Source organism: Corythoichthys intestinalis, chromosome 16 (assembly GCF_030265065.1).
Source record: "Corythoichthys intestinalis isolate RoL2023-P3 chromosome 16, ASM3026506v1, whole genome shotgun sequence".
Taxonomy (NCBI): domain Eukaryota; kingdom Metazoa; phylum Chordata; class Actinopteri; order Syngnathiformes; family Syngnathidae; genus Corythoichthys; species Corythoichthys intestinalis.
Window position 1 is genome coordinate 24,206,131 of NC_080410.1, and position 14,148 is coordinate 24,220,278.

Consider the following 14,148-nt stretch of genomic DNA (forward strand, 5'->3'; position numbering starts at 1 on the left):
GAATAGCTAGCTAAGCTAACGTTGTTGCTAATGCAATGCTTGTGTACTTTTTTTTTGTAGTTTCACTACGGTCTAAAGAGGACAGTGGTTTGAGGCCATTTTATTAATAAATCAGATGAAAAAGGAAGAAGTCTGATTATTAAGGCGTCGCTCACTAGCTGTCTAGCTTTGGAAAAAGTAGACGCTTCGGAGTAAGGACAGAATAGACAGATTTAAATGACAGTAGAGTGAAATGCCCACTACAGTCCTGATGTACCGTATGTTGAATGTATATATCCATCTTGTGTCTTATCTTTCCATTCCAACAAATTATTTTACAGAATATATATATATAATTTACAGAAAAATATGGCATATTTTATAGATGGTTTGAATTGCGATTAATTGCGATTAATTACGATTAATTAATTTTTAAGCTGTAATTAACTCGATTAAAAATTTTAATCGTTTGACAGCCCTAATATATATATATATATATATATACTTTGAAAATGACGTGATCGGACCCGGACATCTCTACCCTAAGGCTTTATATCTGAACTTGACACTGGTGACCAAAAAAAGCAGCAGGAGGAAGAGTGAGAAGCTGTTGGAGCATGAAGCAGAAAAACAGAAATACAGTGATCCTCGCTATTTTGCGCTTTGAATTTCGCGGTTTCAGTCTATCGCGGATTTTTTTTCAGTCAAAAAAAACATATACATGCATAAAAAATTTAAAATAATGGAGAGAATATGGTGTAAAATCTGCTCGTTCCCTAACAGAAGGCAAGGAGAGCCCGCACAACTAATATTCCACCGCTCTGATTCGCTGGCCAGCATCACTCGGGAATATCGCAAGCTGATTGGCCGAGATGTTTAACCTTGCTGCTATCGAAGGAAAATGGCTCCAAAGCGTCCTCCGCCTGCTCAATCCTCTAGCAAACCCAAGAAGAAAAGAAAAATGATGACGGTGCACGAGAAAGTTAATTATTGGACATGCTTAAAGTTGGCCACAGCTATGTGTCAGTTGCACGCCATTATGGACTAAACGAATCAACCGTTCGCTACATAAAAAAAGACGAGGCGAAAATCCGAAAGATCGCCTCAATGTCGTTTTCCAGGGACACTAAGCGAATCGTGACTCCTCGCAACAAGACGATTGTAAAAATGGAAAATGCACTAACAGTGTGGATATCGGACTGTCGGGAAAAGAAGGTGAGTCTCAACACAAACATGATTGGGGCAACAGCTAAAACGCTGTATGATAACCTCATTCCTGAAGGAGAGTTGAATGAAGGTGGTGGTGATGCCGACTACGACGAAGATGACCCACAGCCTAGTACAAGAGAAGAAAATTGTGGTTTTGTTGCCAGCAAGGGCTGTTTCGAAAATTTCAAAAAGAGGTTTGGACTTCGCAGCGTTAAGTTGCATGGGGAGGCCTCCTCGGCGGACCATGACGCAGCTGTACGTTACGTTGAGGACCAATTTACCACAATAATTGAAGAGGGTGGCTATCTCCTGGAGCAGGTGTTTTACATGGACGAGACTGGCCTTTTTTGGAAGAGGATGCCATCCAGAAAAATAACGGTCACAACTCCCCATCACGTTGTTCCTTGTGCGCAGGACACCTCCTGCAGAAGCTTCTCAATAAATCATCTTTATCCTCATATCCATTGTTCTGGAGTTTTTTCTTCATTTTTCAAGATCATCAGTGTGGTGAGTATATTTGATTCATCTTATGCATGTTATTGTATATTAACCCTTTAAGGTCTGGGCCTATTTTGTCTGATTTTGCATGCCTTTGAAGTTGCCTTTATATTTCAAAGAAAGAATGGTTTACGATGGCCTGTCCCTTTTTTTGTGACACCTTGAACTTCATGTCCAAACTGTTGTTTCCTTCACTGACCAATTATAAATCATCATTTTGGGCCCAAAAAGACCAAAAATTCCAAAATCGTTTTGTGAACATTTTTAATATTGATGTCCAATTGACAACCAAACATGCGTAACGAACCGTTTTGAAACTTTATAATATTTATTCAACATGTTAGGATGAACATTCAACCAAAAACATTTTGAATAAATAGTCTTATATTTGACAATTTAACATAAACAACAGGTATAGCCATAGGCGTTTTTTGCTTTTATACATGCTCTAGTCAAAACAGGTTATATACAGCAGACCAAACAGTGAAGAACAGTGAAAAAATATATACCATCTAACACAAAAAGTGTTTAAAGGCCATCTCTTTATGAGTTTAGGTATTGCGGCCCATCACCTGATGAAAACTATGTACACACAATCAAGCTTCTTGAACACACATTTATATACACAAATTGAGAAGACTGATTGTGGGGAGAAAAAAAAAAAATATAGCATTGGAAAAAAAAGGATTTTCAAAAATATTTACAATAAACAAGTTAAATTTTTTTCAGGCATGCCACTCCGAAAAGCTGTTTCATCCTGGAATTCCTTGCCTTCCAATAATCTTGCACAGTTGGAAGTGAAACCAAAGACATGTACAAGAGGAGTCCAATAAATTTTTCAAGCTCCTCCACTGTAGTGTCTGTCCACACAAACTTTTTCCCAATCTCTTTTCGGACTCTGCCATACTGGTTTGTGTGTTTGCACATATTCATCATTGTCGATGAGGTGAAGAACAGGTCAAAAAGTTCTTTTGGGGTGTATGCATGGTCACGATTCACCTGAGGTCCTGGTGGTCTCCGGGGTGTGAACCGGCTGCACTGTGGGGCAGTGTCTGTGTCTTGCTCTGTGCTCCACGGCACAGGTGCAGGCTGAGCCAGTGGTGATCGGCTTCTGCCGCGCTGACTTCTCCAGCCTCTCCTCCGCTAACATCTCATCGCTCTTCCGTGATGACCCCTTCTCCCTCGTCCTCTTTCCATTCGGGCAGTGAATGTAGATTTTTCATTGTCACTATAAATGTACATGAAAAAAAAGTCTGTATTTATGAAAATAATGAAGTATAAAATAAAAATATATACAGCAATAAATAATAATGGAAATCTATATGTATGACAATAGAAAGAATACCATAGCAATACCATAGCTGATGAATATGTGCTACATCCCTAATCTTCATATAGAAAAAAGAACACAAATTATAAATTCCTGCCTGGGATACACACAGTGCACGTACGACTTTGATCTGATATGCACATTTTATTATTATATACACAAACACACACTTATACTGCATCAAAATTAACTTTGTCTTGCAATATCAAAAGAAACTTTCAAAAGAAACTTTTTCAGCATTAAAAAAAAAAAGTGAGTTGGCTTACCTCTGCTCGTCGATGGCGTCACCCACGTGTTCAAATCCGTCACTATCTTCACTCGAGGACTCTTCCGAAGAAGACGATGATGACGAATTTAGACCATCCTCTTCCTCAAGTTGATCAAAAAGCACAATTGCTTGCGCTAAATTTAGTTTTCCGTTCATTCTCAAAGTCACACAAAGTCGCTGCTTGATCCAAACGGCCGTCGCTCGCCACCTCGCTGCTTCAGAACACTCCTCCCTCTCGTTCGGTGGAACCTCGCACGGCAGTTTTATTTATAAAAAAAAAAAAACAACGCATTTTGTGCTTCCCCTGTGACTTCGAAAGGGTTCGTTTGATTTGTTTTTTTCATGGAGCTTCCGTTTTGAAAAAGGACAAGAAATGATGGAAATATAGACATAAACAAATGATCCATGCAGCGTTTTAATGTTTTTTTGAGAGGACAATAAAACTATCAAACTTAAATGACAATATCTCACGTTTTAGTTGGTCGATTGACTTCAAATAATAACGAGAGTAAACCGCAACTTCCGCACTTTAAAACGAGACCAACCAACGCCATGTGGGTGACGTAATTAAAACGTGAGGGCGCTACAAAGACGACGTGCGCTGAGGACGCGCCGGCGCGTCCTTCGACTCTCAAGGGTTAATATTGCAAACTAGTGTACTGTATACACAAAAAATATATAAAGAATGTAATGTACATAAAATAAAATTCTCCTGTATCCAAGAAATGTTTTTTTTTGGGGTGGGGTGGGGGGGGCGCCACTTTGCTGTTTTTCACTTATCGCTGTGGGTTCTGGTCCGCATTAACTGTGAAAAACGAGGGATCACGGGATATCTTTTAAATAAAAACGCACTCCATTTCACTCGATTCTGATCCTCTGAAAAATGGTACGATCGGTCTGATTTTCAATCACGTGATTGAATCGGGACATCCCTAGACACAATTGCATCAAAAGATAATAACATTAAAAGTAATAATAGTGTAAAACACTATCGCTAAATGTTAACTACACTATCACTGAGTGGTCTCAGTTGGAGTGTCAATCTGTACCAGAGTCTTTGATGAGCCTCAGCGCATCGTTTTCAGAAAAGGAAGACATTTCCTCTGCAGGCCTTTCGCCCACATTTGTGAAACCGCAGAATGGGACGCTATGGCAGTAGATCACCAACTCGGACAGCTCCACGCTCAGTTTGGAGCACACCTAAGAACAGTGAGAATATTGATAAAAGAGCATTTAATGTACAGTGCTGGCCAAAAGTATTGGCACCCCTGCAATTTTGTCAGATAGTAATGCTCATTCACGCCCAGAAAATGATTGCAATTACAAATGCTATGGTAGTACTATCGTCATTTATTTTGCTTGCAATGAAATAACACAAGAGAGAATGAAAAAATTATTTCAATCTTTATCATTTTACAAAAACTCCAAAAATGGGGTGGACAAAAGTATTAGCACCCTCAGCCTAATACTTGGTAGCACAACCTTTGGATGAAATAACTGCGAACAACCGCTTCCGGTATCCATCAATGAGTTTCTTACAATGCCTGCTGGAATTTTAGACCATTCTCCTTTGGCCAACTACTCCAGGTCTCTGAGATTTGAAGGGTGCCTTCGCCAAACTGCCATTTTCAGATCTCTCCACAGGTGTTCTATGGGATTCAGGTCTGGACTCCTGGCCACTTTAGAAGTCTCCAGTGCTTTCTCTCAAACCATTTTCTAGTGCTTTTTGAAGTTTGTTTTGGGTCATTGTCCTGCTGGAAGACCCATGGCCTCTGAGGGAGACCCAGCTTTCTCACACTGGGCCCTACATTATGCTGCAAAATTTGATGGTACTCTTCAAACTTCATAATCCCATGCACACGGTCAAGTAGTCCAGTGCCAGAGGCAGCAAAACAACCCCAAAACATCAGGGAACCTTCGCCATGTTTGACTGTGGGGACCGTGTTCTTTTCTTTGAAGGTCTCATTTTTTCATTTAATTCAATTATGTTGATGCCTTTTCCCAAAAGCTCTACTTTTGTCTCATCTGACCAGAGAACATTCTTCCAAAACATTTTTGGCTTTCTCAGGTAAGTTTTGGCAAACTCCAGCCTGGCTTTTTTATGTCCCTGGGTCAGAAGTGGGGCCTTCCTGGGTATCCTAACATAGAGTCCCTTCATTCAGATGACGACGGATAGTACAGATTGACACTGTCGTACCCTTGGGCTGCAGGACAGCTTGAACTTGTTTGGATGTTAGTCGAGGTACTTTATCTGCCATCCGCACAATCTTTCGATGAAATCTCTCGTCAATTTTTCTTTTCCGTCCACATCTAGGGAGGTTAGCCACAGTGCCATGGGTTTTACACTTATTGATGACACTGTGCACGGTAGACACAGGAACATTCAGGTCTTTGGAGATGGACTTGTAGCCTTGAGATGCTTGTCCATGCTTCTTCACAATTTTGCTTCTCAAGTCTTCAGACAGTTCTTTGCTCTTCTTTCTTTTCTCCTTGCTCAATGTAGTACACACAAGGACACAGGACAGCGGTTGAGTCGAGTCAACTTTAATCCATTTTAACTGGCTGCAAGTGTGGTTTAGTTATTGCCACCACCTTTTATGTGCCACAGATAAGTGACAGGTGCTGTTAATTACACAAATTAGAGAAGCATCACATGATTTTTCAAAGGGCGCTAATTAGAGCTGAAATGAATACTCGAGCATCTCGAGTAACTCGAGTTTAAAAAGTAATCTGAGTAATTTTATTCACCTCGAGTAATCGTTTCATTTTGACAGCTCTAAGCATCACATTTTGCCCGAACTACTTTTAATGCAGGACAACGCGCTGATGTCACGTGCGTAGAGGAAGAAGCAATTAAAAAAAAAAAAAAACTTACTGCAGCCGACAGCTGCTACAAACGATGCCGACGTTGCTAAAAACAAGCTTGCATGATGCTACGGTGGTAGCAGGTAGCGTCTGATGCGTCTCATAGAGATCACATGTATGTTGAACTAAATGTGAAATGACAGAGTCATCGGCATTTATAAACGGCCGCCATCTTAAAGCAGTAGACTTCTAAGCGCTAATAAATAAGATTAACGTTACAGTCACTCGCTCACGTAACGTTAGCCCTGCAAAGGCTAATGTTAATTATGACCACTGTCGATGCGTGGCTAACGTGTCTTACATACAGGCTTTATTTCAATCTGTGAGCGCTGTAAACAGCGCTGTAGAGCGATGAGGGTGTAAAATAAAAACTTAATTACAGTGCCTTGCAAAAGTATTCGGCCCCCTTGAACCTTGCAACCTTTCGCCACATTTCAGGCTTCAAACATAAAGATATAAAATTTTAATTTTTTGTCAAGAATCAACAACAAGTGGGACACAATCGTGAAGTGGAACAAAATTTATTGGATAATTTAAACTTTTTTAACAAATAAAAAACTGAAAAGTGGGGCGTGCAATATTATTCGGCCCCCTTGCGTTAATACTTTGTAGCGACACCTTTTGCTCCAATTACAGCTGCAAGTCGCTTGGGGTATGTTTCTATCAGTTTTGCACATCGAGAGACTGACATTCTTGCCCATTCTTCCTTGCAAAACAGCTCGAGCTCAGTGAGGTTGGATGGAGAGTGTTTGTGAACAGCAGTCTTCAGCTCTTTCCACAGATTCTCGATTGGGTTCAGGTCTGGACTTTGACTTGGCCATTCTAACACCTGGATACGTTTATTTTTTAACCATTTCATTGTGGATTTGGCTTTATGTTTTGGATCATTGTCCTGTTGGAAGATAAATCTCCGTCCCAGTCTCAGGTCTTGTGCAGATACCAACAGGTTTTCTTCCAGAATGTTCCTGTATTTGGCTGCATCCATCTTCCTGTCAATTTTAACCCTCTTCCCTGTCCCTGCTGAAGAAAAGCAGGCCCAAACCATGATGCTGCCACCACCATGTTTGACAGTGGGGATGGTGTGTTCAGGGTGATGAGCTGTGTTGCTTTTACGCCAAACATATCGTTTTGCATTGTGGCCAGAAAGTTCAATTTTGGTTTCATCTGACCAGAGCACCTTCTTCCACATGTTTGGTGTGTCTCCCAGGTGGCTTGTGGCAAACTTTAAACGAGACTTTTTATGGATATCTTTGAGAAATGGCTTTCTTCTTGCCACTCTTCCATAAAGGCCAGATTTGTGCAGTGTACGACTGATTGTTGTCCTATGGACAGACTCTCCCAGCTCAGCTGTAGATCTCTGCAGTTCATCCAGAGTGATCATGGGCCTCTTGGCTGCATCTCTGATCAGTTTTCTCCTTGTTTGAGAAGAAAGTTTGGAAGGACGGCCGGGTCTTGGTAGATTTACAGTTGTCTGATGCTCCTTCCATTTCAATATGATGGCTTGCACAGTGCTCCTTGAGATGTTTAAAGCTTGGGAAATCTTTTTGTATCCAAATCCGGCTTTAAACTTCTCCACAACAGTATCTCGGACCTGCCTGGTGTGTTCCTTGGTTTTCATAATGCTCTCTGCACTTTAAACAGAACCCTGAGACTATCACAGAGCAGGTGCATTTATACGGAGACTTGATTACACGCAGGTGGATTCTATTTATCATCATCGGTCATTTAGGACAACATTGGATCATTCAGAGATCCTCACTGAACTTCTGCAGTGAGTTTGCTGCACTGAAAGTAAAGGGGCCGAATAATATTGCACGCCCCACTTTTCAGTTTTTTATTTGTTAAAAAAGTTTAAATTATCCAATAAATGTTGTTCCACTTCACGACTGTGTCCCACTTGTTGTTGATTCTTGACAAAAAAATTAAATTTCATATCTTTATGTTTGAAGCCTGAAATGTGGCGAAAGGTTGCAAGATTCAAGGGGGCCGAATACTTTTGCAAGGCACTGTATGCTAACTGTCAGCTTTGAGTCAGTAGTCATTGCTGGATAAAACACCAAGTACCACTGGTCCCTAATGTGCTCCTCCAATACAGCAGGTATCATACATTTATTTTGAACACTGCAAAAACTCAAAATCCTAACAGGACTTACAGTTTAGACTAACCTAAAACTTAACTAGAACTTAAAATAGCTTGACACAAATGGAAATTCAATTGAAGAACGTGGGAAAAACACCTTACTTTTAAGTGATGAGTGTTATGAAGCGTAATGGCATTTTTAGGTAAGAAATATATATATATATATATATATATATATATATATATATATATATATAATTTTTTTTTTTTTACATCTGAGATGCAATTGTTGGCTGTTTTCAACAATTTACATCGAAAATAAAGACATTGATTGACTGAAAATGGTTCAATATTAGATGAAATGTCTTGTTTTCTCATGTATATTTATAATTGCTCTTCACCTAAAAATATATATGTTTTACCCGATTACTCAATTAATCGATAGAATTTTCACTCGATTACTAAAAGCCCGAGTGCCAATACTTTTGTCCAGCCAATTTTTGGAGTTTAGTGTAAAATGATATGATTTTTTTCTTCCATTCTCTTTTGTGTTTTTTCATTGCAAGCAAAATAAATGAAGATACTACCATAGCATTTGTAATTGCAATCATTTGCTGGGAGAAATTGAGCATTATCTGACAGAATTGCAGGGGTGCCATTACTTTTGGCCAGCAATGTACATTGTTATGGGTATCCAGCAGATGGAGCTGAAGTGGCACTGTGAAGATGACAGTTGTTTGTATACAGCTGTCTGTTTGTTTGTGTGCTCTAACCATAGTTTACTATGATAATTTCATAATTTTCTTTGGAAAAATGAAACATTGACAGAACCCAAGAACCAAATTCTCTAATAAAGTTATGTGTATGTTGTGTTTTTTTCCTCACTCGTGTTGTCTATTGTTTGTTTATCTTTTATTGTCTTTTTAAAATAATTTATCCTTTGTTATTTATTTCTGTATTTATGTATTTAACATATTTATATCTATTCGTCTATTATTTTCCAGTATTATTACTCTTAATTTTTTTTTAAAATAATTTATCCTTTGTTATTTATTTCAGTATTTATGTATTTAACATATTTATATCTATTCGTCTATTATTTTCCAGTATTATTACTCTTAATTTATTTTCAATGCTTTTGTACAGTAACATTTTTTGATTAATGTTTGTGTACCAGTGTTTGTTAACATTTAAGAAAATAATGTATACATATCTTTTTTATGTCATTTATTCGTGCATTTTTGTACATTTTATATGCCTGTGTTTTGTTGTGTGTACAGTTTCTTGTCATTTATGTTTTTAAATGTTTGGGAAATGGGAAAAATGGATTATTGGGAATACAATAACCTATTTGTAGCAGTATATTCCTAATAATTTTGGAGTATTTTCAAATATTTGTTCATTGTTTTTATTTTTTTATTATTTTTTTGGAAATAAAATATTTCATTTTAGCTTTACTAGTTTGTATTTCTTTCCTGGTATTCGTGTTATATTTTTAATCTTTTTTAATGTTTTTTTTTTTATCTGACCTTAGCCAGTTCCTTCTTGGGCGTGCTCTTGTTTCCGCCCGCCTGCTCGTCTTCGGAGCTCGAGGAGAAGCTGCCGTAGCTTCCGTTCTTTCCCAGTTGGCTTAGATGGGGAATCTGCTTCTTCCCTTTCACCAGGATACACCCCCTCAGCGCCTGCAAGGACCACAATTAAGATCAGCACCGTGTGGATTTCTATTTTTTCCATGAGTCAGGTAAGTACTTCAGGTGATGGCAGATCTTTATGCTCGTGGTCACTGAGGGGTTTGTTGAGCAGCTTGTTGCCCAGGATGGTGTAAAGGTGTTTGGCCATGACCACCTGCTGCTCCACGGAGCAATGGTTCTCCAGGGACAAGATCAGAGGGTACGGAGACGTCTGATGGACAAACAAATAATAAAGATATTTATACTTAAGGGTGTTTCTACAAAAAAAAAAAAAAAAAAAAATCAAGGACTGGTTAAGATTGTCTATGGGTCGTTTTGAAAGCACATATTTACATAAATCTTAACCTAGGACAATTATTTGACTTTGGTTTGGTTGCTTTTCTCATGTTTGTGTAGTATCAGCAAATGCATTTTTTGTGTGTATTTTTTCCCATACAGCTGCACTTTTTGGCACACTATTATTATTGCTATACTATATATATATACAGTGATCACTCATTTTTCACGTTTAATGGGGACCAAAACCCGCTGCGATAAGTGAAAAACCGCAAATTGGCGCCCCCCACCTTACATTTTTTTTTGTTTTTGTGTGTTTTCAATGTATTTATTCAGATTTAGCATTGGAAAGAGATACATATAATGCATGTTTTTTTTCACTTTTTCACCAAAAGTGTAATTAAAAAAAACCTTATGTATATTTAAATAAATGTTTTTTAAACACTTCAAATGTAATAATTATAAGTTTTAAACATGTTACTGTACCACCGAATTATTTTTTAAAACAAGAATAAAGTATAAAAATGCTTGTCGTTATTAGGCTTCGTTGAGTGAGTCCACTCAACTCTGCTCCATCTACTCACTTACACACACTGAGTTGTCACAGCAACTATTTAACAAGTTAAACGATGATTGACGCATGCGGCGCTTGGATGCTGAGGCTTCCAGGGATCAGTGGCAAGATCAAACAAGACGTCTATCAATCATTGTTAACTTTAATAAGCAATTCCAGTGCATTGCCTGAACAACAAAGAGCAGGGAGAGGGAGAGGCAAGGAGATAGAGTGAGTGAGACTACGCGATCGGCTCGGGAGAGCTCATTTATTTTTTTTTTGTATTTTTTATTTTAATTAAAAAAAAAATCCGCGATGGACTGAGGGCATGAAGTTTGAAGCGTGAAGTAGCAAGGATCACTGTACTACTATTATATTAGTAATTTATTTCATTTTTGTTGAAATATAAGTCTTTTTCATCTTGTTTTTATATATATATATATATATATATATATATATATATATATATATATATATATATATATATATATATATACAGTATATATATATATATATATATATATATATATATATATATATATATATATATATTTTTTTTTTTTTTGCTAACATTTTGTATTTGGTATTTTTCTCAAATATTTTTCGGGTAAAATCCGTTTAAATTTTGGCTATTTGTATTTTTGTTCCAATATTTTCCTCTTTTTTGTTTTAATTTAATATAGTTTTCTTGTAATATTAACACACCAACTTAGCAAATGGTTTTATAGTTTTCATTCTTTCTTTTTATTCAAAATAATGTTCAAATTTTAGATGTATTACTTTCTGTTTTATTGTTTTATTTGCTGTTTTGACTTTTATCGCGATGTTTTTTTTTTTTTTTCCTTAATGTCATTGCATATTTTCCTTCCTTTTATTTATCATGAACCATGTTTGTCTTTGTTGTAAAGGGCTTTGAGGACCTTCTGGGTTTTTGTAAAGGGCTATAGAAATAAATTTGATTGATTGATTGATTGATTGATTGATTGATTGATTGATTGATTGATTGATTGATTGATTGATTGATTGATTGATTGATTGATTGATTTCTCAAATGCAGAGGTGGGTAGAGTTGCCCAAATTTTACTCAAGTAAGGGTAGTGTTACTTCAAAATAATATTACTCAAGGATAAGTAGTTATGCAAAAAATGTACTCAAGTACAACTAAAAATTTGGGCTGTCAAAATTATCGCGTTAACGCGCGGTAATTAATTTTTTAAATTAATCACGTTAAAATATTTGACGCAATTAACGCACATGTCCCGCTCAGACAGTATTCTGCCTTTTGGTAAGTTTTACAGCAAGGCTTTTTGTGCTGTCTAACAGCGAACTCTTGTGGTCGCTTTGCGACATGGTTTATTTTTTTCTTGCCAGTTCAATATGGCTGCACGACGTCTCGGGCTGACGCCTACGTTGTAATGTTGTGCTTATATGATCCTTGGACAAGATTTGTCCGTAAGTATGGTTGTTGTAAAGAATGTACATATTATGTTAGTAAGCGAAATGTTATATTTTTTGTATGAGACGCTTTTTGTTTATGTTTAGTGAACCTGTATAGCGTGCTAAGCTAACGTTGTTGCTAATGCAATGCTTGTGTACTTTTTTTTTTGTAGTTTTATGACGGTCTAAAGAGGACAATGGTTTGAGGCTATTTTATTAATAAATCAGATGAAAAAGGAAGAAGTCTGATTATTAAGGCGTCGTTCACTAGCTGTCTAGCTTTGGAAAAAGTAGACGCTTCGGAGTGAGGACAGCATAGACAGATTTAAATGACAGTAGAGTGAAATGCCCACTACAGTCCTTATGTACCGTATGTTGAATGTACAGTGGGGAGAACAAGTATTTGATACACTGCCAACTTGTTCTACTTGTTCTCCCCACTGTATATATCCATCTTGTGTCTTATCTTTCCATTCCAACAATTTATTTTACAGAATTTATATATGATTTACAGAAAAATATGGCATATTTTATAGATGGTTTGAATTGTGATTAATTGCGATTAATTACGATTAATTAATTTTTAAGCTGTAATTAACTCGATTAAAAATTTTAATCGTTTGACAGCCCTACTAAAAATGTATTTGGTGAAAAGAATACACAAGTAATAAGTAACTGCTAACTGTATGATGACAATAAATTCTATTCTATTCTATTCTATTCTATTCTATTCTATTCTATTCTATTCTATTCTATTCTATTCTATTCTATTCTATTCTATTCTACATAACCACATTAAGCCAAATAAATACAAAATGAAGGAGAAAAATCATTGAATTCCGCCAAGGGAAAAAAATGACAGAAATGAAGTATTATTCGTCCAAAGAGCATGAGTGCCCTCTAGTGGAGAAAATAGTTAGTTTGAATAGTGAATAGTTCCTTCATTATTATGAAATTAAAAGGATCATATCTCCGTTTTTTCGTGGTCAATCGGCGCCATATAAAATTGGGAGAGAGGTTTAAATCCGTGCTTTCGAGTGATATTGAGGGCAGCGCTCTATATCAAATACTTCATTTTTTTACGGTGCTCTAAAAACATCACTTGATTGAACAGGCTGTCGTGATCATAGAACGGCAAGCTTGTGTCAGATTGGTGTGATGGAGTCATGTGATTATTGTTGCGACGTCTCATTGGTAAAATTGGTAGAGCTACTCTTAGCATCAGTCGCAAAAAATAATACATCTAATATGTAGATTAAAGAGGAAAAATATCAAGACTCTTGCGTAGCCCCAAGTAGCAGAGTAAAAGTAGCGTTTTTTTCTTCACAAATCTACTCATGTAAAAGTACAAAGTAAAAAGACTTAGTAAAACCACTCTTAGAAGTACATTTTTCTCAAAAAGTAACTCAAGTAAATGTAACGGAGTACATGTAACGCGTTACTACCCACCTCTGCTCAAATGTAATATTTTCTGTTAGCATTTTCTCACCTTGAACGCATACTGTGCGATAGTGACAATGACCTCCTTGAAAGGCACTTTGGAGGTGAGCGTGTGACCGTGGTAGATGACAGGCTCGCCTTTATCTCCATCCCAGCAATCCAACTCCACGCAGCGGCAGCCTTGAATTAAGGCCCTAACAATAACGCCATTATTTTTTTTAAGTCTCTATTTGCAGTTTTCAAGAGGGGAAATTAACGAGCAGCAAAAACCTGATGTACGGCTCGGTGCTGCTGGCGCTGGTCACTTGGTCCTTGGTGAGGTAGGTGTTGTGTGAGGTGGATATGAAGTAGTGGGCCAGGGGGCGGCTCATGTCCTGGTGGACTCGGGCGTGCTCTGGGTTCATCACATCATTTTCCCGTGACAGCATGTACATGGTGAAACCGTTCTGGGTCATGAACTGGTTCCTCTGAGCTGTAGCCATGACGACAAAATTATGCATTTTCATTGGTGATTTCGTCTGT

The 14,148-nt window shown here is 37.4% G+C and overlaps 1 protein-coding gene across 1 annotated transcript in view; it reads right to left on the bottom strand.

The window, feature by feature from the left end:
- The window catches only part of plcd3a (phospholipase C, delta 3a), a 79,230-nt gene that overhangs the window by 14,072 nt on the left and 51,010 nt on the right, over nucleotides 1-14,148 (bottom strand). The window contains exons 6-10 of the mRNA XM_057861494.1: nucleotides 13,897-14,098; nucleotides 13,676-13,820; nucleotides 9,979-10,131; nucleotides 9,759-9,911; nucleotides 4,334-4,484 (exon numbers count right to left, since the gene is read on the bottom strand). Coding sequence (XP_057717477.1) covers nucleotides 4,334-4,484; nucleotides 9,759-9,911; nucleotides 9,979-10,131; nucleotides 13,676-13,820; nucleotides 13,897-14,098 — 804 coding nt within the window. The remainder of the gene's footprint in view (nucleotides 1-4,333; nucleotides 4,485-9,758; nucleotides 9,912-9,978; nucleotides 10,132-13,675; nucleotides 13,821-13,896; nucleotides 14,099-14,148) is intronic.